At 41.9% G+C, this 25,891-nt stretch overlaps 1 protein-coding gene across 10 annotated transcripts in view; it reads right to left on the reverse strand.

Annotated features, from left to right (window-relative positions):
• Nucleotides 1–25,891, reverse strand: part of MARCHF8 (membrane associated ring-CH-type finger 8) — a 102,554-nt gene that overhangs the window by 41,419 nt on the left and 35,244 nt on the right. Inside the window, exon 2 of one of the 10 annotated variants that reach the window (XM_054207537.1) lies at nucleotides 14,735–14,867. The exons of the other annotated variants lie outside the window; for them this stretch is intronic. Within the exon in view, the coding sequence (XP_054063512.1) occupies nucleotides 14,735–14,764 (30 nt within the window). The 5' untranslated portion in view covers nucleotides 14,765–14,867. The remainder of the gene's footprint in view (nucleotides 1–14,734; nucleotides 14,868–25,891) is intronic. 10 annotated transcript variants of the gene reach the window in all.

Raw genomic sequence — 25,891 nt, forward strand, 5'->3', positions numbered from 1 at the left:
GTGTTGCTCAGTGTCACAGCCAGCAGCTGCATCCTGTTACAGGCACATGGCTCAATAGTGCATGTGGCTTGCGCAGGATGAGTTTCACATACAGTGAAGCCGTGCCAAAGCAAGGAGACCGTGACCGAGATCTCTCCCTTCTGTTCTTATCAGTTGTAGAAAATCTCCAAGATGGACCTTGTCAGGGCACTGATCTTCACGTGGAGTATCAGACTGTGGGATCTGCCTCCTGGAGCTCACCACCTGGTGGTGGCAAAGAACTAACTACACCTTAGTAAGGGCTTCCTCCAAGTCAGAGGAATGGAAATTCACCCCACCAATCTTCCCCCCAAAACTTCTCTATCATAATGTGATCATAATAAAATGTGACCAATCATAAATGTGATCCCAAATTCTCCTTGCACTTCCCTGGCAGTACGATGTCCTTTAGATCCCTAAGCATGGTGCTCCATGAGAATGCAAAAGGTGCTCCACAATGCCCTCACTCCCGTGCACGGAGGCACGCAAACTGAGGGTAACACAAACTATAAATTAACGCTGAAAGGTGGCTTTTTTTTTTTTTTTTTTTTTTTTTTTTTTTAAGATTACAAGTGAGGCACCACAGCATAAGGATTTTCCAAAAAAGTTGGGATTTGGGATGTTGAGATTCAAGATTAAGAAACATTACTTTGGACAAAAGTTGTGTGGGGACTCCTCATCTAGGTACTTTGGTATTTGAATTTTCCCAACCTTTGGCACGGGCAGAAACCTGCTGCCCATGCTCCCAAGCGCACGAGCGTGACTGGAGCACAGCAGTGGAACCGAAGTAAGAGGATTACATTTCAGGAGGGACACGTTTTGGTGCGAGACTAGAGGTTTAAGGGATTAAAACGTAGGAGCTGCTTCAGAGAGTTACAGGGTGAAAACCAGCGAAGCCCACGTGTAAACATTGCCTATAAGTTAGAATGGCTTTGTATCCTTCAGCAGCAGAGAGATAAAGTGAGCAGAACAGCAAATGAACCAGTGACCACATCAGCTGCATCTTCAGCCACCTCCACTGTCCCCGGCACCGTCTTAACTCACGTCATACCTACATGTTCTGTCTCCTTGGGCCTTCTATCACCCTTGGTTCTTCTTAGCTGCTGCTCGTCCCACATGAACCAGCCCTTTCTCCTGTCTTTCTATTATTATCTATATTGTCTTTCTCAGTGTCATCCCCTGTCACCACTGGAAAACAATTTGGAAATACTTTTAAATTCAATGCAAGAAAAGGACATTGGGATGCTATATAAAGGAGGATGACTTCCATATCAAGAAACTAGAATGGATAGAAACATAGTCATCTTCATAAGATCTAATCCTGTGTACAAAGGGGAACTCCTGTAAGCTTCAGAAAAAAAAAAAAAAAGGACCGCAATCATTTTTAAATCCAGGAGAATTTTATTTTTCTGCTAGCTAACGCTCCTTAAAGGTGAAGCATTAGATTTGGCTTTCAGTTCAAAACGCCCTTCTAACAAGTACTTACAGAAGCAGTAGTTTTATTCCCTGAAAGATACGGAGTTAAACTCACTACCAAGAGTTACAAATGCCAGAGGGCCTAGCACGACTGGAACATCTTATCTGGATGTAATTTAGAAATCAGAAAACTGCGCCAAATTCAACTGATGCTTTCAAGAAATAAGAGAATTCAGGAGCAGGGCTCTGTGGTGCTAAGCATAACATGTGGCAAAAGGCTGGAATTGCTTCAGAAAGCTCACAAGAAAATTTAAAGACTACTACAGCAACCTGACAACAGACGTTAAGAGGGGTCGATACTGGTGTATTGAGTAAAAGCTGCCAGGTGTATTTATGTCAAATGCATTAAAATACATATACACACATGTATATACATATATATTAAAAAAAACCAACCCACATACAAACTACCTTTTGGTTTCATTTAATGGAAAGAATCTGCACTAGACAGGGCTGAATCCCAAGGGCTACAGTAAACTAAGCCAAAGAAACCCTCTCAAAAATGCAGTCCTGCAAGTATCATCTGAATTTTAATGACAAGTAGTTGATGACAGACAGCACCAAAGAAGAGCAGCAAACATTAGGATGACCACTGAGCCAGGGCTTGGGAACTTGGGCTGAGGTTCACTCACTACCTATAGTCAAACCTTTGTGGCCTTGGATACGAAACCTTCCCAAAGCTCGGCTGAAAAGAAAGGGACAGAAAGTCAGAGATCACCTCTGAAAAGTGCTGACACGTAACACTGGTTCACGTCTATAAATGATAGAGAAGAAGACAACTTGCGAAAATACTCACATTACATTGGGCATACTTAAATTCTCTTCTACTGCTGCTCAGGAGCTCATGTTTCCTCCTTGTTAAATTCACATGTCTTGATATTGCAGATGCTCTGTTTTCATTTCAAATATATCTGTGTTCACCTTTTTTTTCCTTTCAGTGAAAAGCATGTTAACATCTTCCCTGGAGTCAGACATGTGAGAAGGCTTCTACTTGCGCTTCCACAAATCAAGAGCAGCTGCTACACGGCGTGGCATGGCATGGCAGAAGTGAAAACTCTTTTAACTAAAGAGCAGAAGAGCAAAAAGGGGAAACGAGGATAGAGAAAGTAATAAGCAATATAACCTGCAATACAGCTGAGGAGGAGAAACACAAAGGAAACAATCCTCCTCTCCCCCTAGTTTTCTTGTTTGGTTTTAATGGCAAGATGACTCTTGCGTTTCTTTGTTGAATTTGGGATGAGAAACGTAGGTCTTCTGATGACAGACAATTTGCAGAAACCATTAGCGGCTTGAAGTATCAAGAAAAAGCAGACTGAAGGTCCTGCTTCACATGCTTTTTCGTGGGCTAGGGGAGAATATCTGATGGCAAAGGAGAATGAGGAATTCCCTCTCCATCCATATCCACCCAAGGAATGTCCTTGGTCCCTGTTTTACCTTGCCCACTTTCAAGGTAATGGGCTGCAGAAATGAGACTGTTAACATCCATCCTGCACCTGCTGCACCTCAGAAATCCTTTGACAAAAGAACCTCAGCTCCCACTGCTAAGTCTCTTCCAGTTGCCATCTGCCATGATATTATGGTGAGTTTGTAGAATACAGAGAGTTTCTTTGATTAAAGGAAATTAACATGTCTTTTTAAAAAATAAGAGACTAAAATCTGCCTTTGGGTCAGATTATCACTGCATTTACCTGGCTTGATTTTTCTATGGCATTATATGAATTTGGCCTTTGTTCTATTTGTTTTTGTTGGTTTTTTTTTTTTTTTTTTTTTTAAAGACTACCTTTGTTTTATTTCTTGAATTATCACATAAACAGTGCTTTATGCCTGTTCCTCTCCACCCAGGACAGCTAGTGACATTGTATGCTGGATAACCTGGAGACAAGTCTTAATCTTGCCTTTAAAAGAGCTTTGCCCCAGTATAACTGAGGGAGACAGAGAAGAAAAAGAATGGTATATAGAAAACAATTCAGCTTTTAATGAGCTAGAAATCTCATTATCCGTAACATATGCAACACTGGTGCTTACCGTTTATTAGGAGGACTGATGTCCTCTTATTTTTAAACCACACTGTGTAGGTTAAGGCTGCCTTACTTAGGAACTGGCTTGGTCCCGGCACCACTCTTCCAAGTCCCCTTCCCACTTAACATAGCATTTTTTGACAGAAGAGAAAATGCCCAATCCATAATTAAAACTTGGATAGGGTTGTAATTTTTTTAAATGTCACAGGTATACCATGAAAAGCATGGTGCAAAAGCAACTTATATCCACAAAAATCCTCCCTGCCTAGTGCAGCCAGTATTAGTTTTCCAGTCAAAATAACCTTTATGAACAGACAGATCTTTTTAAATTTTCTTTTGCTTGTCTATAGTGTGTTTGCCATTTGAATACAAGTATTGTGGTAAATGATGGGCCTTCAAAGTACAATTCAGGTTTTTAGCTGTCTTACCATTACAGCCATAAGAAAAATAAAACGATAAAAAGTCTTTTCATTATGAAAATGCTTCCAGTTGAAATACACAGGCAGCCTGAAACAGCTGGTCAAGCGGGGGTAAGCCATTCAGCTAAAATGCTGATGTGGCAGTGACGGAGTATAGTAACAATAACTTGTCCCCGAAGTTCATTACTTTAAGGCTGATGAAAAACAACAGGGACAGTTCTAAACCATTGCCCCTTTGAAACCAGCAGCTCCCAAGCTTTCCCATGCACAAAGCCGTTTCAGGGATGTTGACGGCAGCTAGGCTCATCATTTCTTAATTTAAGAGCTTCCGTCCAACTGTAGTAAGTACAACGGACTACAAGACAGACGATTGCCAAGTCAACTCCTACTCTGACCCCTGACTGTAACCTGGGAAATGGGAAGCCAGAAGTAGTTCAGGCAACTAATTTGACTTGAAACAAGGGATATTTTTTAGGGAGAACAACGCGCAGTCAATGCTCTCTTGAAGACCAGAGTGGGTGCAGGGATGCAATTATGGGAGAGGGAAGTATTAAAATAAAAAAATACATTATCAGAAGCATAGATCCTGAATAAAGCAGACAGAGAAAACACAGGGATTATTACACTAACCATGATGGCCCAGCCTGGATTTGAAAGCAGAGCTGATGCCTCAAATAGCCTAAGGTATTCCATCTGGTTCTTCAAACTAATCTGACCCCTCTGAGACAGACACATACTTCCTTGGGAAGAGCGTTGTTACATTTCAAAGTCCTAACGTTAACCACTGACTGTTAATCGAGATAAAACAAGCACCCCAATGAGTCATAAAACACTAATTTTCCATTAGACAGCAAGAGAGAAACTGATGACAAGAAACAACAACAAAATTAGCCATTAACAGAAACCAGATGGAATGGCAAAAACGATTCAAAGAAAACTATTAACTTAATATCAAGAGAAAGAAATAACAGTGTGTAGTAACCACAAAATATCTCAATATGGAGACCAACCAACCATCAAGGTCAACATAAGGGAGCTTAAATTGGTTGGTTTTGAGATTGCTTCCTGTTACGCTAGGCTAAAATGGGAACTTGACATTAAATTAGAAAGGAAGGAAAAAAAAGATCCCCAAACAAGAGAAGCACAAACCCCCATATTGACAGCAGCCCAGCTGCCCAACAGAAGGTGCAGAAACCAGGCCCTGGAAGAATATTTTAAGGACATTTCTTCCTCTTTCCAACACTCTCCTACTACCTCAGTGCCACCTTCTCTTTTGAACTGCCAATTTCTATCTCTGAAGAGCTTCAGATTCACTTCTATTAAAAAAAAAAAAAAAAAAAAAAAAAAAAAAAGGAAAAAAGTGGAAGATTCACATGTCTCCACAGCCTGCACTAGGACCTAGTATAAAGTTTGTCTAGGAATACGCCAGTTCAAGTCACCAAACCGCCACTGAAGCACTACTGGCTCTAGTACTCAGAAGCCAAAAGCATTCTCCACTTTTTAAACAACTATAATTCAGTTTCCTCAACCTCTGATACACAAAAAAACGTGACTCAAGTTTCAAAATCATGAAATTAGCTTAAAATTCATAAAACGAGTGCGCGCATCCCCAGTGACAGAGGCTGAGTGCACCAAAATACACATGATAAAAATAAGTCAGCAACTCTGCCTAGTAACTGCAAGAGACAGGAAGAAAATCTTAAAAACACATGTTTCAAGGATTAGTTACAAAAAAATAAAAATTGAATAAGTTAAAAAAAAACAAAAGGAACTTTTATCTTCATAACTTTCTTTCAGTTATATGCATGAAAGATGCATGGGTATGGTGCTTCCATGCTGAATCCATAGATCACAAAATTACCCTTTCTTTTAACATAATCATCTCATTATTTCAGTACCACTGTTTAAATTTTGCTTTTGAAAGTGTTACATCTCAGGAAGAAGCAACAGCATACTTTTTTTCTTTTTTTTTTTGGCTGGGTAGTAGGGATCTGGGTTTTTTGTTTAGTTGGTTCTTTTTTCTTTACTGGCACTGAAATTCAGGTTCACAGAGGCAGGGCTGTCTGAGCTTATCACCTAGCCAATAGGTTGAAGTCATTCTGTCCTTTGCCACAAGGCAAAAGGGAGAAACAAGGGATGAGACAAAGCGTGGTGGTGGGGGGAATATTCTGTCTAGTCTTTCAGCCCTGAACTGCTTAACTGAAGAAATGGAAAAAACCACCCTCTCTTCTACATTACCTCACCTTCCCTGAGACATTAAGCTCTTTGGAGCACATCCTATATCTTTGGGCACTTTAGGACAGCTTTACAGTATCCTTCTGGTGTCTGCAGATATCAACAAAATCAGAGCACTTGGAAGAAACAGCATCTGTGGATATGCTCCGTCCAGCTGTATGATGAAAGGCTTGAGTTGGGCTCTTCTGATTTCCTCATGGCTAGCCTCATAAAGAAAGCACATTAATTTAATTAATTCAAATGAATGAAAAATTATTCACTACCGAGCAGGAGACAAAGTTCAGGGAACGGTATTTAACTCATTTCAAGAAGGGCAACTCCCAAGCAGACTTTGCAGAGCCTGTGAAGCCACACTGGGAGAGAAAACTGCTACCTCCTTCAAACCCATCGTGGAACTAACTGCTCTTGTGAGAAGCTAAATCACTTCGGTGAGAGTAAAAGGTGACATGAGCCTCACAGATTTTGCTCCTGAGGGAGGTAGAGGAACTTTACAACATTGGCTGAAGAAAAGTAGCTCTCTGAAGGCCTATATGACTCATTAAATCCTAGTTTCTAAGACGACTGGCAAAAGCATTGATTGCTTGGTTGTTCTTGATCATCTCGATCTAAGCCATGTAAGGTTCCCACACACCTGTAACAACCACTAAGCAAATACATGTAGCAACACTAGTTATTTTATTACCTTGAAGTCAAGGTAATAAAATTGTGCCAGGAAAGTCCCTAATCATGGTCTTTCTCGGTTTCATCCACATGTATCAGTCAGATGAGAAAGGGATATTACTAACAAAGAAACGTATGGATTCCAAGGCACATTACAAAAGAGTATTTTTAGCAAATGCAACCATAAGAAAGAAAGGCATAGCTTTAGCAACAAGTGGAAAGAATCTTTGGGTAAAAACAACATACTCAGAATTGATGTTTAACAAAAATTAAACCCGATGTCAAAAACACATCAAGAAGAGACATGAAAGGGAAGGAGAGCAAGCCACAAAAAGACATCAAAAAGGAGAGGAGGTGGGAAGAACAGCATAATCTGAAATTCTCTCTGTTCTTTACAGATTTATGATTGTTAAAGATCTAGACAGAAAAGGTTTCTCTTTTTCCTTTTTTTGTGTGTGTGCGTCTCGTTTTTCTCAGCAACTCAATCTAATAGTACCTTAACAAAGTTTAGCTCTGCTCTGTCGCTCTGACTGAACTGTCTATTGATAATTGCCTGTTTGTGCCCTTCTCCAAAAGCTCTTCTAACGTTGTCATGCGGTGGCAGGGTTTCCCCATTGAGGCGGACTCATTTCTGTTGTAGCTGACAGGACTCCTGCTCTTCTGAAACATCTGTAGTCCTTTGACGTGGCTCAGAGTGAAGGAGTCCATGTGGCATGTGAAACGTTATTAAGAAATACAGAAGGTATGGCTTGGTAGCTATAATGACGCATATGACAGAGACGCAATTCTTTCTCTATCAAACCACTCTTATTGCAAAACCTTTAGCATCTTCTAAAAAGTTACTACCAGACACCCTTACTGAAAGTCATGGGGAGAAATTTATCTCTTGAAAGAAGAAAAGTGGGGCCAGACAGCAGTAAAGTTGAGTAATTTTCATGAAGAGACTACAAATTATGGTAATCAGAATCACCAATGCTAGTTAGGGCCAAGCTGCCTTTAACAGGTGCAGTTAAAATCCACTGACAGCATTCAGAAATCAACACATCAAAGCTTTGAGAATTACAGTAATCACAGTAATCACACATTTAACAGGAAGCTTAAACAAGAGCAAAATGGGCAAACCTGGAGACAAGGCCTTTCCCTGCATTTCCAGGCACTCTGAGAACCTCTGCTGAAAGGGAATTTAGGCCTCAGAAGGGAATGGCCCAACGCCAGTTCTAGTGAAGGAGGTGGTCAAGGATACATCACCCATTTTTGAGTCAGGCAAATATGTGTTTATGGTTTCACTGTTGTTTTTGTGTGCCCCTTGGGCAAGGCACTTCAATTTATACTTCAGTTCCTTAGGAATAAACTTTTTCTTGCCATGCATGCTGACATTTTTAGACTGAAAGTTTTGAGAGATGAAAGGTGGACTTTTCTTACATATCTACAATACCTAATACCTAGTAAAACAGGACTTAAAACGAGGGGTCTCCAGTGCCACTGTCACATGCTGCCACCAAAAAATCATGCTTGAAGAGTGAAAGTACCTGTTCTCAAAAGCGACTTTAACTGAAGCCTTGCTATATTAATTTCACAGCCACTTGACAGACCAAGCCTGTACTTCTATTTGCAACCCCATATGAAAAAACCAAACAAACAAAAAAGTCAAGCAGTATTAGTAATTGATTGAATTCATATTCCAAATCAGACACCAAACATTTTGTAACTGAGGATCAGAACTTTTACTAAAGACATTTCAAAGAGGAAATAAATTTCAAATGGAGTTTTAAAAAAAAATATTTACTACGTATAAAGAAGTTTTTTTTAAGAACTGCCATTCTGGCTATGCTCATTTTCCTTTGAATTCTTCCGTCTTCAGCATGTGAGAATAAACAAGAAAACTTCAACACTGTTATTACTTAAACTCATCTTTGAACGAGGTCCGAGAAAAGCTATTAGTCTGGGATATAAAGGCAAAAAAAAAAAATATCCAAGTGAAAAATTAAGGTTTTTTTTCCAAAGGAAGTTTTAATGGCACACAGGCTGGATAAATGTCAAGTGACAATTTGAATTTTACATATTCAACCTGGGGTCCAGGTACTTAGGAATGCAATCTTCAGATTATAAAAGTAATTTTACAGAAACATCGGCTCAGCGCTTGGTAGTGGACCAAAAACCTGCCAAGTGTCTGTAATTATTAAGGAAAGGACAGAAAACAAACCAGGAAACCACCGTTGTCTTCTACAAACCCAGAAATGCTATTTTAAATACTGCGTGCAGTTCTCATCCCACAGAAATCAAACAAGAGTTACTAAGACTGAAAAGTATACAAAAAAGGGTAAGGGGGTGAGGGTGACTGAATAAATGTATGAATGGTTTCCATACAAAAAATGACTAAATAGACTGAGGCTCTTCAACATGGAGAAGAGATAACAGGATCATGATGGTCACAGAGAAAATAACTAGGAAACAATCTCCTGTCTCTCCAGTGAAAGAAACAGGGAGCATCCAATGAAATGTGCAGTTCAGAACAAAAACCAGAGTATTTTTTTTGCACAATCCATAGTTAATGGTGGGACTCTTTGCCTCAGGTGGTTTTGGATGCTCAAAGTTATATTTGGGTTCAGAAAAAGCTATTGGAGAAATTAGCGGAACAGGAATCTATTGAGAACAATTACATACAAATACAGAAGAGTCCTTGAGCTATAAATCAGTGAAGGCTGGGAGAGCTTTCTGGGGAGGCATCATTTTATGCTTAATGATATGCTACTTTTAGACATATGACATAATTACATGCCTGTTTTGATACTAGTCCCCAAGCGTCTCCTGTTGCACGCTGCCACAAAGTGCTCTGGTCCAACCGATTCTCAGGTTCTCAATTCTAGCTATGATGATGATGTTGACAACTTTAGCATTCCTGTTATCGTGAGTGTAAAGGGCTGTTTAAGTTTTTGAGTCAATTCTCTGGAACAATCATCGTTCATGAGATACGCATTTGGTGCTGAAGGGTTCAAGAAAACATTATTTCATGCTCCCATTTAGGAGATGATTCTCTGCAGAGACTGAATTTAGACCTTAGTAAAAATAGACAAATCAGAAAAACAACAATGCATGACAGGAAGGGGGCAGGTGAAAGAAAAACACCACCAGCACCTCGAATACCTATAGTGCAGCAAACCAGTCAGATGAAGGTACCCTAGGATGACCCTATAAAGCAGACTGTGCTCCCCTCTGCAAGATGACAAAAAAAACCAAACGACAAAACAAATGGATTCTCCAAATCCCAGACTGCAATAGTTGCTGTCAGTTCCTTCCTGACCTCCATTGTCTCAGTGGAGTGCTTTCAAGCTGCCAGCCTTCACTAGCTTCACACAAGCTCCTCCAGAAGCACGGGAGAGGCACAACGGCAGAGCGCTCTCTACGGCTCTCTGCAGAGTTCAACACACAGGTGGTCTGACTGGGAGAGGTCTAACTGGCCTATCCGTAGTCATGATTTTGTACCTGAGCCCAAGGTCATATAAGCCTCTGTATGCCAACGTTTACAAACTGTGTTGAAATATCTTTCTGTTAGCTTTAAGCTCGGGTGTTGTACGTGTCTACAGTCATCTCACTTCAGATTGTTCTCAAAACATCACTGAAAGGCAAATATACAACCGGGGAACTCCAAAGCATAACTGCAGTGACACACTACCATTTATTGTACACAAAACCTTCCAAACCACCAAAACACTACCTCCAAGCTGTTCGCTTGCCGTTACTTTAATATAAGCGCACAAATAAACAAGGTCAAACCAGAGCTGAACGGCCAAGACAGCACCTCGCTGAGCCCCGGCGCCTGAGACTTGCTCAGAGAGAGGTGGTGTGTGGGTTGGCACATTTCCGCACAGTTTTTGCATCCGGTTTGCCTGTACCAGCAGTCAAGTCCTGACTTGACTTGCAGTCACTCCACAGAGGTGCACATGGTTGCCTGATATCCCTCTGTCTCCACCAGATCTTAGACAGGGTCACTTCCCTACTGGAAGCTTTGCGTTTCTGCCGGCCCTGCAGTCATTCCCAGGAGGAAAGAAAGGATGGACAACACAGTTTCAGTCCTTCCTGCTCAGGTATCAGCGCATCCTCTGCCTTTTGGACAATGAGATGCAGAGGTTTAGGGAGGTATGGTTGGGGGAAAACAGACTCCATCACTCCTCTTACCGACCCTCGCTTGTCACCAGTGGCCAAGACATGCCCATGATGAAACTGGCCAAGTCCATCCCGGTGTTGAGGGTGAAGCAGGAGGAGAAGAGGGCACCCCTTTGCCCTCCTCCACCAGACCGAGGAGCAGAGATCTCCAGCCTGACACGCTGCACTTCCTTAGGGAGGTGCAGAGGAGCCTCCTTCCTGCTGTGCCACTGTTGTTTCCCCCACAGCCCCAGCCACGGTCCATCCCCGCTACTGGCAAAGGAGGGGGCAGAGGGACACCCCGCTACGGGGGACAGGACAGTGGCAAAACCATAAGGAAGCTGGCTGACACTGAGAGAAGGGTGGATGGCACAGGGCAGGCTACGACACTGACATCATGAACGCATGGCAATATCTGCTCCAAATCAGTGTTACATCATTTGTCATCACAAGCAGTTTGCTTGCAGCCCCACCACAGCACCAGAACCTACCCACCATCAAGCGTACTGGGAGACAGCCTAGGGGCAGAAGGCCCTGAGCCGAAAATATGTTCATTTTGCAGTACTGAAAAACTTGACTTTCCATCTACATTTATTCTTCAGGTATTTTTTAAATTGAAAAAAGAAATCAAACAAAACAAACCCAAACTCACATCTGTTCTCACCACAGACTTGCTTTTAAAATTCCTTGTCAGCTGAGAAATAAAAAAAAACCCTAAACTTTCTCCACTGCTCGATTGGTCCTACAAAGAGGCCACCATGCTTAGCCTTCCCTGGTTTTTTACTACTTTTCCCAAGGATGTCACAGCTGCAACCATTTCATTTAAATGTTGTTACAATGGGATGCTGCCTTTTTATCACAGAACTAGATAATAACTCCTCTTACATTCACTTTAATATTAACATCAGCATACTCTTTCATTTCAGTTTGTGTCGTTTCTCGCTGGTGCCAAATACTGAATATTTCAGTAAATACAAATATTTGTATTTCTGACTCTACTATTAGGAACCTTCATATTCTATTAAAAAGAGGCACTGAGACAGGAGATAAAACTGGTAAGGAGTTTCATCAAATAAGTCTCAGTCCTGTTCCCTGCCTCAGTCTGAACACAGAGTATCACGTTTCCTGTTCTGGTCTGATTCCAGCTCTTCACAGTGATCTACAGAAAAATAACCAAAAATTGGATTTCTGCCCTTTTTCCCCCTTATTCGTTAGCTGGGGCTTTTTTGTTCAGTGCAGACTCTTACCTTTCTGGATCTGTAAGTAGTGCCTGAAGTGCTCTGTTCAGTCCAAGTATTTTCCTCGCTCTTAGCTGATGGAGCAAATCTTTAGGAACTTTCATAGATATTTTGATCCAAAACATTTTGCAGACAAGTGAATATTCCTTATTTTTTTATTATTATTAATAATGCCTGAATTTTAAAAAATCGTAAACACCAGAATAAAACTCCTCACCCCAGGAGTGAGTTTTTATGTTCTACAGTGGCATAGTCCATCCAGGTCCCTCATGCTTCAGCTGGACAAGGATTTTGAGGAATTTCTGAAGCACGGGCATAAGTCTGAGCACTTTCAGATGGCACATCAAAGATGAGGTCCTTATCTGGGCCCAAACTGGTTTAAGCCGGAGGTGAACATGCTTGAGTCCTCTCTGTGCCAATAAGGCTGTAATTGCTGGTTTGTGCTATAGTATTAAATCTTACTTGATTATAAGAGAAAAATAATTATCAGCTGAGTGGACGGCAGGGGGGCTGAGTACAGACAAAATGTGAATGCGGACAGTTGAAAAAGAGCAACACAGAGATGCTTTTAGAAAACTTAAACTATCAACACATCAGCTTAACACATTAAACATGCAACTGCAGAAATAACCCTTCCTTCCCTATACCCTGATGACTAGCAAACACAACTCTGGACTCCAGGTGTAACTGAGTAGTGAAGCAGTAAAAAATACACTTGATGTTAAAAATAAATAAATGAAAATCTTACAGTTTAAGTCACTAAATCCCAAATCCATCTCTTAATTCCACTGACTTCAATCAAGTAACTGAACGCATGGGACCTCACAAGTCTAATAAAATCACATAAAGAATCCTGCTATCAAGCTTCCATGAAACAAGGATCTTATGCATGGAAAGGTCATACAATCTGCTGTAAAAGAGTATTAGACTGTCATCTCTCTATCTCAAAACAAATATTGAAGCATCTGCAAAATTCAAGTAGTAGATTATAATTCTCGCTGTATGCACAGCATATAAATGTCAAGAACTTTAACACATGAAGTCAAAAGGAGCTTTTTGCGTTTTTAAAAAGGCAATATTTCAACTTATTCAGGACTCCCAAGAGTACTGATGTGTCCCCCACTACCCCCATCCCCAAAGCCACGGGCTGATAGTGTGTGTGACAAAATATTGTCACTCCCAATTGTTAACAAAAGGAAAAAAGAAATGTCACTAAGTATCATATTCTTGGGTACATGCAAGTTCGATTTAGGTGATCAAGTCATCTTGGAAGGTAACATAGTGGGGCAGGCAGCGTACATTTAAGCTTCACCAAAAGCACGTGATCATTAATCTCCTCCTGGCGGACTTCATGTAAAGCTGACAATTTCTGCTTCCACCAGTAATGCTTATTTACTAAACCCTGGATTGGACTTAAAGCTACCATTTTTAAAAGAAAACAATTTGTCTGTACAGCAAAGCACCGCTTCGTCCTAGTTGTCTAGCGAGGACTCTTGATTTTTGCGCTTTCAAGTTTGGGGGTTTTAGCAGCCCACCTAAATAAGTAAATAAATAAAATCCCCCCCAAAACCGACATAGACCCCCCAGCCAGGGAGGGCAGGCGGGACATCACCCCCCCACCACCCACCCCCACTCCCCCCCCCCCCCCCCCCCAGGGCAGTTCAGAGCCAGAAGCAGCGACAGACTTAAAAGACAGACAAAGCAAATAACATTTGAACATTTTTGCCAAATGAGATTAGGGGTTTGTATTCCCCCCTTTCTCACACATGCACAACCCCACACATTACAGAGCAAATAATGCTTGCAGAACGGAACAAAGACCCTTTGTTATTGTTCCATAAGGTTTTGCAAAATCCCCTTCTTTGTCTAAAACTGAACTAATAGTGTTGCTCGAGCCCTGATGATCTAAACATACAAAGCTTGTACAGAGAAGGAATACAGATTTCTTTTAGAACGAGTGATAACATTCGAAAATACAGACAAGCTTTTGAGAACAGAAGCCCCAATTTACAGGCATCCTTATTCAGAAAATTAAAACAAAAGTAGTAAATACTGCAGCCATTCAAATGCACGCACTCTGAAAGGACACAATTGGAGCTTAAAGCTTATCACACCCAGCTGTGTTTTAACAGATCTCTTATGGTTACCTCCCCCCAAATAAAAGTGCTAATACCAATACAATTTAAAAGCCAGTTTAAATAAAAACAACCAAAAAAATTTCCAAAACCCAGCAAGTTCTCTCTCTGCTTTTAATCCCCAGCACCTTCAGAAGGATGTCAATGTGAATGAAGGAAAGGTGCTTAAGAAAAAATAATAATAATAAAAAAAAAAGGCAGCAGCTTCACAATTAGAACTGAATAAAGTATCCCACGAAAAGGGATGGTTCAGGCAGCACTCTAACGAGGAGCCCCTACAGCAGCCTCTCCTGACAGGCTGCCCGGACATACATATTTATTTTGCAGGGCTTAACAGCATCCCTGCAATGAACTGTAAGCCAAGATACTCTGCTGACAAGGCATTCTCCTACCTGAAGCTTCATTTTCCAGCACGAATGCATGTGTGTATCCTCAGTGTAGTTTCCCCTGGTTGCATGACTCCTGTTATCCAGAATAAAGAGACAGTAGCTGTGCAAGCAGAGCTGCTGACTGCCCTACATTTGCCTGCAGATGAAGAGAAAGAGTTGGTGCTGTACTTGCCTGGGCTTGTTTAAGCCCCCTAAATATAATACTAGGGTAGCTCAAACTAGACTAACTACTTCCTCCAGCTGATCCCAGTGAAAAGAGCTTGTGATGAATAATGCATGAGAGCTCCTACAAACACGCTCCATTCCTTGCAGCAGCTGATGTCCACCTCTCCCCCCCTTCCCAAAAACAATCCCTGGCAATTTTTGTGCTATGAAACATAAAAATTCTCCCGATGTCCAAAGAGCAAGGAGGATGTCCCTCCCAGATCCATTTTCTTTCATCTACTCATTAGTCAAACCAATACATCTGGTGATTTTTTTTATTGTTTTATTTTTTAGTATAAAAATCTATGCAACCAGAAGTCAAAAAAAAGCATGATAAGCACAGAGCCATGTCTCTGGATTACACAATACTAGTAAATGCAGTTGCTTAGTAATTAATTTTTCTTATTCCTAAGGGCTGTGATGCAAGAGAAACTGTATAAAGATGAACACTGAAGACAGAGAACGAATGTGACAGACCAGAAAATAATACAGCACAAAGAAGGTGGAAAAAAAGCCGCTTGCTGTAGCTGGCAATTTCAGTTGACTGTTTACAGAGAAAAGAGATTGCTTAGGAGGGAAAACTTAGTGGGTGGAAGAATATGGGGGATAAATTCATGTGATTCTTGCTTCTTCTCTTGAGCAATAAATTCCGCTATGTCAGTACAACTTTGCAAGCTAACAACAAAAATCACTTACTTTAACATACTCTTCCAAAGAGGAAGACAGGGCTAATTTGCAAGTACTTTATTTGCAAGTGCAATAACTGCAATAGGCAAATGTCAATACACGCCACTTGTGGAGTCTGTTCCATTTCTCAGAATTGTTTGCTTTGATTTCGTTGTTAGATACACAACAAATTATTTGGCATCTCTTTATCAGTTACCTGCTGCAATCCAAATGACAAACCCTCCAAACACAATTGACGAGGCTCTCACAAGCCCTTAGTTTCCTGTAAAGGAAACATGGCTTTAATGGATAATTCACAGTGAGAGAGCGCGTGCAGCTTCCTAAATCCTGAACCGTGGCTCTTCACACTTTGAGCATAACATAACTCTCTAGGCTTCGCGGAGGTCAGATTTCTCAGGTCACATCAAAACTCAGTCCCTGCCTTCTATTCCCACCTCAGGTGACTCGCACATAAAATGAGAGATGAGAGGTGTCGACAGCTGAGAGGGACACCAAAGAGAAGAGGATGGACATTCAACACATTAGACTCACTTAGTGCTCAGTCGTGACTGGTTATTACTTTCGCAGGACTCCTCTTTCACCTCTGCTACAGGTGATCCTCCTGCAAGGATCAAAGCTAACCTTAGGAGTCTCCAGATGACATTATCCAGACAGTTGCAGTTATTTTCATGCTTTCCCTGGGACACCCTCTGACGCTGGGAATGCTGTACACACCACAAGGCAGAGGGAGGGGATTTCCCTTCCCCTTCAACTGCACATTTTTCAGACTAATTATCATCTTCTTACCTCCATCAGTTCCCTGCCACATCCACTTTTAAACTGAGGTTTTCATATGACTGCACCCCATTGAAAATTCAGTTTTACTACAAAATTACACGGTACGAATCTTGCAGCTAGGACCACTCTGTACATTCTTTGTTTCTCATATTCTCTCTCTCTCATGGTCAAGGACAACACCCTGAGCTAGATGGACCTTTTGTCTCATCCACCACAGCTGGTCCCGTACCCTGAGCACTCTGCATAACTCAGTCTTTCTCCTTCCCCACAGGCCAAATACTCCTTTTTAAAAAGGAAAAGTCCAATACAAAAATCAAATCCACACAAACATTATCAGGTCCATAAAAAAGGCTGTGGAAATACTTCACTTATCTGTATCCTATGGATAAGCCCCAAGGAGGCAAAGGTTCTTAACATTTAAGGCCTTGATGTCTTCCTCCAGCTCCTCCATCACGGATTTAAAAATGGGAATCGAGAAGCTTCCAGAGAATTAGCAGGGCTGCTCAAAGTGGGAGGGAGGGGCTCTGCATAAACCCAGCTTTGTATGCTCTGAACTACAAGGTAAGTAATCGGGCTGAACGGGACAGATGCAGGAGGACTATTTTATAGATATCTTCTGTTTCTGCAAAGGAAGCCAAACGGACTACACCTTGTTAGAGGAGACATCATCATATGGCACGCTCTGCACTACAAACTCTACTCTTCTACACTACAAACAAACAGTAGCAGGTTAAACATTTGAAATTAGTCGTTTAGAGTGCAACGCACTTAATAGTTTTGAAACAGGGTATGTTACGTTCATTTCTATCCAACTGACTTCAGAAACCCCAGCAAATAGTAAATAATAAGCTGCAAGATCAGCTCTATTGATGGCAGGGTTCAAAACTCATCTCTCAGTATTTTCATACCAGATGAGCTTTGGTTAAACAACAGAACACTCTTCCCGCTTGGCATCAGCCCTGCAGACTCTTGCACAGCCTCAGAGCAGCGCCTGGTTTTGGTTCATACGGGAACAAGCACTTCGCAAACGAAATTTCTGCCTTAGCTTAACCTGGGCAACCACACTGTCATGAATTCACTCTCCAGATGTTTTCTTTAATATCTGGAAGCTAGAATTGAATTCTGAGATTCCCCCCCCTCCCTGCCCCCAGAGGCTCTAACTCTGAGGCTAATAGAAATGAATTGCTGGAGGGGAGGGGGAAATCTGCCGTAAACACGCATTTGTAAGGCTCTGTTTACAAGGAAGCATCTATCTAGGCTCAGTTAAGAATTTCACATAGCCCTTTGGATATTTACCCTCTCCTCTTAGTACTTCAGGAGGTTAGGTCAGAGGTTATGAAGGTTGGTTTCTAAATTCAATAGGTGTGTTACTGCTATTACGAAGAATGATGCAAACCCAGCAAGCTGGAAGAGAAATCTGGTTCAATTACATTGTGCAGCAGCATTACGGCAGCTGACTCTCGGCAGAACTATGCCTGCACGTGGCCCACAGGACTGCTCCCATGACACCAGGTGTTAGGAGTAAGTTTCTGGGAGAAGCAAACCAGAACACAAACAGATGAGCATGAGAGTAATTAAATGCTGTTTATTATTTCAGGCAGTTCTCTCCGTTGGGTATTCGGTTTAAAACATAAGAGAATTAAAGACTATCTCTGCCTTCTAAAAAGGGTCCTTTCAAAGGGATTTTAAAAAAAAAAAAAAAAAAGTGTTTTCCTAACTTTTTTAAAGAATAATGAACTCAATTGGTTTCTGAGTCCATCCCTTCATTTAACGTAGCACACGAAGTTTGTGTTCCTTAAAACCTTGGCATCTGACATTTGCACTAAAAATCTGATTGTCCATTTGAAAAACCCCTACCCATAAACAAATCCCCCAATTCCTATGTATCACAGGTTCAGAAAAAAAACCACGGGAAACATGGATATTGAAAGTCTAAAGCCATGTGGTATACAACTCCAAAGTGACATGAGTTCACAGATTTTTTTTTTTTTTAAGTGATGTGATATTTGACTACTTCTGGTTAACATATTCTTGAGTACTGCATCCCCCCCAAAAAACTTGTGTTTTATTGTAAAATATTAAGTATTTGATTATTTAACCAAATATTGGAATTTAACCAATATGTTAATTCTGATATTTATGAGGCTAAAAAGAGAAACTCAAAAATTAAAGGAGTTTGGCTGAACAGCTTTATATTCCATTTAAAATGAACCGCATTTTGTAGCATTCTCCTGCACGCCTGAACAATCGCGTTGCCGCTGTGCAAGGAAAAGATGCAGGAGAGGCCTCACCGCAGCAAGAGCTGTGCTTAGCAAAATCATCTTTCATTCAGGCGCACTTACTAGGTGAAACTTGAAATAATGCGTGCAGCGTCAGCTCGCAGACACATCACTTCATTACATGCTTGTGCTGGGAGCCAAGCTGAATCATTTTGGTTAAGTATTTAGCTACTGGCTGGCCAGTTAATTTTACAGTCAAATTTTGTACAGTCTATTTAGTTTCTCCCATTTTTAAATAACTGCAACCTCCTGGGGAAATTCTCTAGTACACCATCTGCTCGTTGCCTATAAATCCTCCTTTCAGACCTTACGCAAATTTCCGAGCTGCCAATCAGAACTTCTTTGATGTCTGGGTGAAAAAAAAACACCCCAACTATTCTGAACGGAAACCTGCAGTACAAAAAGATTAGTTATCCCCCGATCAGCAAAATAACGATTGCAAAGTGAGTCATTTCTCTGCAGCATGCCTCAAGCGGCAGATACACCCCCAGTGGGATGAGCACTTGTGGTCCTCCCTGGCCACAGCTTAGGAAAGGGTGGTCACGATCTGGCGACAATTTATCTCACATTTTTACCTTGTTATATTCTCTCCCAAGTTTCTGTGCGCCCCAGCGTCTCACTTGCGACCATCTCGGTCAGTAGTGGCTAGAGAGAGTTGGTGGACATTTCCCAGGCCTAGCCCCGAAGGAGGGTGGAAGAGAGGAAGAATCAATGTGGATGGCACCAGCGTCATGGGGAACAGGCAGGGTAAGGAGATGTTAAATGCCAAGCCGTGTTTCCTGTCTGTGAATTCGCGTAATCACGCCTGTGCAAGCGCTGCACTGCTCCTCTCTGGCTTGTGAAGCCCTGCAGGCTGCGCAGATCCAATGTTACACCGGACTTTTTCCAAACAAGGCTGGAGGGAGTTTCAGCAATCCGGAACACATTGAAGGAGCTAAGAGACTTTGATCCAGCAGATGTTTCTCCGAGCCTATGCAAATTCCACGGTGGAAAAAAGAAGTGAGGATTTTATATCTATTTTTAACAAAATTAGCACCAGTATCCAAACTGTCTACTAAGTGTTAACCAACGCCACATAACATCCCGCACTTCAAGCAGCAGGCACAAAGAGAGCAGTACCTGCGGGTAGGAGCTGGCTTGTGGCTGCTGCCTATGCCTAATTCAAATACTTGTCACCGCAATGGTAAATTCACAATGCTGCAAAGCAATATAACACTGCTTACCCAAGAACTGGGGGTGTCACTAATGCACCTACAAAGCAAGAGTGGGCTATAACACTATGGCCTGAAATTTTTTTCCAAAAAGCATTAAAAGATTGATTGAAGGAAAAGAAAAAAAAAACCAAACAACAAATCAAATCCACAAAAAGCACTTCAGAACAGAGAAAATTGGGTGATTGAACATGAGTGAAAAGGCCAAGCAACTAAGGGGCATGTTGAGCTTCCTAAAGGGTTTTATTTCCCCTTACATCTACAGTTTTAGCTTTTTGTTCTGCTTTTTTGGCCTCAGAAAATATAGCCGAGTTCAGACGAGTGGATTGCACACGAGTTCTCCCCAACAAAACTACGCATTCAGGAACTAGTTAAGACACTTTCACAAACATTTGAGAAACCTAAGAAAAAAAACGTGAAAAACAGAACTTTGTTATAAAGAGGAACTGTAAGAGCTTCCTCAGAAGTTCCTCAAAAAGAAAAAAAAAAAAGAAAAAAATTGGATTCAAAGCTCGCAACAGCTGCAACCCACCTAAATACTGCACAAGAAGAATTCATCAGAAAGGATGCCACAGACGTGGGGGTCAGGGCTCTGCATTAAACACTCCAAAAAAATTCTGGTTATAAACCAGAAGCTCAGACTTCGCAGTTATTTGTCTTAATGACTGAACTGAAAAATGGCAGGGGCCGTAACAATGGGTTGACCTTGTCTGCCTTCCTTCACTCTGTAAATCCACTGTGACTTGTGTGTGCGTCTCAGCAAGGTCTGCTACAGGTGGACAGAGAGAAGTCAATCTTAAAGGACTTCAACGATCTTCTACTTGTGTTCCAGTTGGTTACCCCCACATCATCTTTAATGACAGACAGCGCGGGGGCACCAGAGCCTGGGGCTGAATTGCTGGTGGGGGACGTGTGAGCAGAGAGACTGCGGTGGAGATTTGCTGGAAGAGGATAAACAGCGAGAGTGCATTTCAGAGGAGGCTGGAGGAAACACATCTGGGTTTTTTGCTGGGTGAGGTACTAGGGAACGGCACTTTAAAAATAGTTCTGTTAAATAAGCAGCTGTAGCACCAAAGGTAGGGAGAAGCTAAAAAGAAGTGTTTAAGGAACAGCAGGGCTCTGGCAATGATTACCTCCTGCGAGCCATGGTACAGGTGGGCTTGTGGCGCAAAGGTTAAACTGAAACCAAGTAAGTTGCCAAAACACTTAGATATCAGAACTCCTGAAAGCAAACATTTGGATCTAGAGATGATGCCTAGCACATTCAGTACATATTCCCGATCTCCCCTGGGGCCAGCGGGAGGATTCCTGGCAGTTCGGAGGCAGAGCAGCAGGGCCGGGCAGAGGCTAAAACTGGGAACGCTTTCAGGAGATAAGCAGCTGCCACCAGTTCTACTCAGCGTGAGCCTGGGTGGGCTGGGGGGAGTTCAAAACGCTCATAAACCTAAGGAGCAACAGCAGTGCTCTCTGCTGTATCTACATTCAAAAGGAAACAGAGGTTTATAGATGATAAGGGGAAAAAAAATAGAACAAAACAGCGTGGCATGGACACGATACAGCGGGAACCAAAGCTCTGAGGGGGACAACGCAGCCCAGCCACACAGGTTGTGTCTCTCTCTCCCTTGCTGCGTTCATGGGAAAGGTGCAGTTTCCCATGGAAACTGCAAGCTCCTAGACTTCATTCAGTTCATTCTAGTAACCATTAGAAAACATCTTTCAAAATGGCATTATTTATTCAGGCTTCAAAAGACACAGAACAAACGGTGTAAAAAGAAGGCCCTAATACCTGGGTGCGTTACCCACTCCCGAAATTCTCCCCACTGACTCTTGCAGAAGAAATGTCCTTCAGACAGAAGAAACGCCCCTCAGAAAAAGCACTGTCTTGCTGCAGACATGCTCGCCCCATCTGGGGTTTTTTTTGCCACCTTATCGTCTATTAACATTTTCTTAGTAGTCTGTTTTAGCTCATCAAAACTCCCACCTTTGCTATGTCTGATATGGTGGAGCATTCGCTTTTATTTCTTTTCCCAGATTTTTCCACCTAAAAATGGGAGCAGCGATACTGATAGAAAACATGTTAAATGGTAAAGATGCAACTCCTGACAGATCTGAAGTTGGCCTTGTCCACAGAGAATCAAATAAAATGTTCCTGCTGTTCCACAAGATCAGTGCTAAGCCAGGCATTAGTCAATATTTTCAATATTCATCTGGAAATGTATTTTTAAAAAAAAAAAAAAAAAAAAAAACCAGAAAAACACCATAGGAAAGTCGCTGCCAGTTACATTTACAGGTGACGCAAAGCTTAGCAGGGTGATAAAAATGATGAGGCTTACAGCCACTTCACAGACACTGAGCATCTGAAATTGATTTGGGCGAAAGAAACCCTATACTCAAACTGTGTTGTATTTTCACCAAATTAAAGCGACACAGGCTGTTACTGCAAGTTACACGGGCTTCAGTCTATAAAGCAGGAGTACAGCAAAGGATTTAGGAAGTTGCAGTGAAGTGACAACTGGAGATGAGAACCTGAATGGAGTTTAAGCACAAGACTGATGCCCTTCACCCCTGCATTATAGCAAGTAGAGATCAGTTTTCCCTCTGAAGTCCAGTACTGCCAAGGTCGGTGCTGGACAACTGAGAGAGGACAACAACTGCTACAACAACAAAACCCTAAAAGCAGCACAGCTTGCCTCGTAATTAAGACGCTTGCACCTCCAGTGTCCCAATCTTTCCTTTCAAATAGGAGAAGGGGCTGAAAAGGATCTCTTTCCACCCCTCACTCCTCCCCAGACATTTTCAAGGCTGTAGTAAACACCCTACTGGGAGAGATTCAAGAACTTTATCTGTAAGTTTATGTAAAAAGAGGATGACCTAACTCATTTGTAACACACTCGTAGGTCCAAAAACACAATTAAGAGCCTGTTGCAATTAATGGAGAAAAAGTCACCAACAACCAGCAGCTGGGATCTGAAGCCAGAAAAACTCAGAATTAAAAAATAAATAAGTCAGGTGTGGTGCCTGTAGACTGTGATGGTGGTTGGCATGGAAACAAACTACTGAGTAAGATAGAAGATTCACCCTTCGTCTTCAAGTCAAGGCTGGAGGTTAAAGTGGCTCTTCCACATACCATGAGTTACGGGTTCAATGTACATTGCATCGAGTTATCCCTGTAACACAGGTCATTACAAGTCAGATGCGGCCATCCCTGCTGGCCTTTAGTGTCACAAACTTCAAAGGAGTCATTAAAATAAAACAATCTGTTCTCAACCAGACTGATGGGAAAGGGTCTGGGGGTTGGAGGTGCTGCTTTTATGCTGCTGACTTCGGTTAGAAACCAGGACAGTCAGCCCTTTTGTTACCCAGGGCCTAGAAATACATGAATATATATTTTAGATAGCTATGTTCTGCTCTGCATATTAAAAAATTACATACGAAACAGCTGCTTGGATTTTTTTTTTTTTAAATTTAATCTGTACTCCAACATGCCTTTCCCTCTTCCACATGACCTTCATCATTGTGGGATGATACAGATTGTTGCTTTGAAGCAACAGAAGCCCAATAGTCAAGGTTTTCTTATTAATCACAGAAGAGAACCAGTTTGGTTCTATTCCCAGCTGTAAGGGGAGAGGGTATCTTACATTAGTTTAAAGCACAAATTAACACTGGCAGTACCCAGTGGCCCTAATTTCTGTTATGTACCCTAGTGCTTCCCTTTTAAGTGCTTAACTTAAAATAGCTTAAAGTTTATAGATACGCAGTAGCTGTGCTTCCCTTTTCCCTAACGTCCCACACTTGGTGCCTGAAAACAGAAACATCTGATTTAGGGGTCACTTCCATATTTCTGCCTGTGGATGTTTCAGTAACTCCAGTGTCTCTGGAGTACCTGATGCTTGTCGGCAGCCAGGGGGGAAAGTCACACTGCAGCATTTCATGCGGAATGAAGCTGTTTAACTGCTGTTACATTAACCAGCTCAGAGAAATTAAGACACAAAAATTAGTGAATGTTTCACTTGGTTGCATATGAGCCTGCCTTGCAATCTTTACCCAAATAATGTGCTTTCAGCCATCTGCATTACAGTAAACATTACTAAAGTGGACTGCGGGGGGAAAAAAAAACAACCCCCAAAAAACAACTCTTTCCTGTTCTCTGGGATCAGTCAAATGTTTTCACTGTTGTTATGCATAAAAACTGAAGCCAAAAAATATCACGTAAACCACTTAACTGAGGGAAACGTATGGTTATGTTTCAAACTGAACAGCCCAGAAACCACCTCCTCTGGCAGCCACTGCTTGGGCACAGTTACTAGAAATAGGCAGGCAGATGATCGCCAGAAAAAAACTTTACAACTGATGTGGGGTTTGTGCATCCAGTCAGAGATGACTAAAACATTTCCTGTTCTGAAACTTTCCATTCAGGAAAAGCTACCAATGCGTGTTAAAAGGCTGTTCCATGACCACTTTAAAGGAAAAGTAAAAATCAATTAATTAGCGGGTATTCAAAAAACACGAAAGCGGCCCCTACGACTTTTACACTGGTGGTTTTTTGTTTTGTTTTGTTTTTTTAAGCTCCTCTCTCTAATTCCTAGGAAAAGGACAATCTCATACTTCTCTTAGGAATTTGATGCCAATCCATAATTCTAATCAACAAGTGGTTGTGGGATTTAAAATATAGTCTAGGAAGAGGAAAGAAAAGCTAAAAAAAAAAAGTTCCATGGGCTGTGTGGTAAAACCCTGGCATGAACATACACTGCAGAGGTGACATGACACGACTTCTCTTTTGTGTGACATCTATTCCCGTAGAGCCTCGGAGGACTTACAGGCAGGCCTGCTTGAATCCGCCCTGGGAAGGCAGTACTCAACTACGGGAACTACAACTTTCTGTTCTATACAACCACTCCCCAAATGCTAGAAGATAGGCAGAGATCTCCCTCTTGTTTCTACCAGGCATCTTTTTCTCCCTTAAATAAAGGTTAGTATGCTCCACACAGGGAAGCACAAATCTAGCATGGGAGATGCTTCACAAAAGATCAAACTTGGTAGCCACCTCTGAAACGAGTCATTTATTGTTTTTCTAGTGACAAAAGTACAGAAGAAAGGATCAGAAAATCCTCATTCAAAGAATAACCTGCCTCTGCAGAAATTTGCAGTATTACATGGGCAAGCTTTTAATGTCCATTTTTGACAGCTCAACAGAAACGAATCAATTAATTAAATGGTTAATATAAAGGTCCGCTATCAGAAGAAAGATCAACTACTTTGTTGCAAAAGATTTCCATGACTAAGGAAAAAAGTCCACGCCTGACGATCAACGTACATGCTTCTACCGCACCCACCCTCTCCTTTCCGCCCTCATTTCTTCGCCAGCCTCATGAATCAGGTTCCACTTTAACCATGCTTATAGGAATTACAGCCAACTAATTTGCATCCTCAGGAGCCACGATTTCAGGTGTGCTGGGCTGTTTCTGATATTTATTCCGGGTTCTCGGTTTCCTGTACACTCAAGCCTGCTACACCTGGCGTAGTAGTGGCTCCCAGCCTGGCCTTGCTGGTTGAGGTCACCTCTCTTTTGATCTACCGTCACTGCTGTGCAGCATTCACAACTCAGCCCTCAACATCTACTAGTTCACCACTGTAACTGGGAGACTATACATTAAAAAGTGCACCTGAACTAAGAAGAGCATCTCAAGAATTTCTTCCACCTCATCTGTTCTGCAAGTTTCCTATCTACTAATGTCACCCACCGCCATTTGCATCTTCCTCTGCGAATCTCAAGCCCGTTACGCATATTAGCTAATGTGAACAATCCTCCTGATACCACCGTGTAGACAAAGGAACTGAGGCATGAAGTAGGTGAAGCACCTGAGCAGGAGACAGAGCTGGAAGATGCTGAGCGACACACAGAGGGCTGGGCACTGGTGTCGGGGGAAGGCAGGGACTCCCAGGAGGGGCTCCCACTCAACATCCACATCAAGGGTGCTGGAAGTATTGCCTTACGCAGTGAC

This window comes from Rissa tridactyla, chromosome 6, assembly GCF_028500815.1.
Source record: "Rissa tridactyla isolate bRisTri1 chromosome 6, bRisTri1.patW.cur.20221130, whole genome shotgun sequence".
Lineage (NCBI taxonomy): Eukaryota > Metazoa > Chordata > Aves > Charadriiformes > Laridae > Rissa > Rissa tridactyla.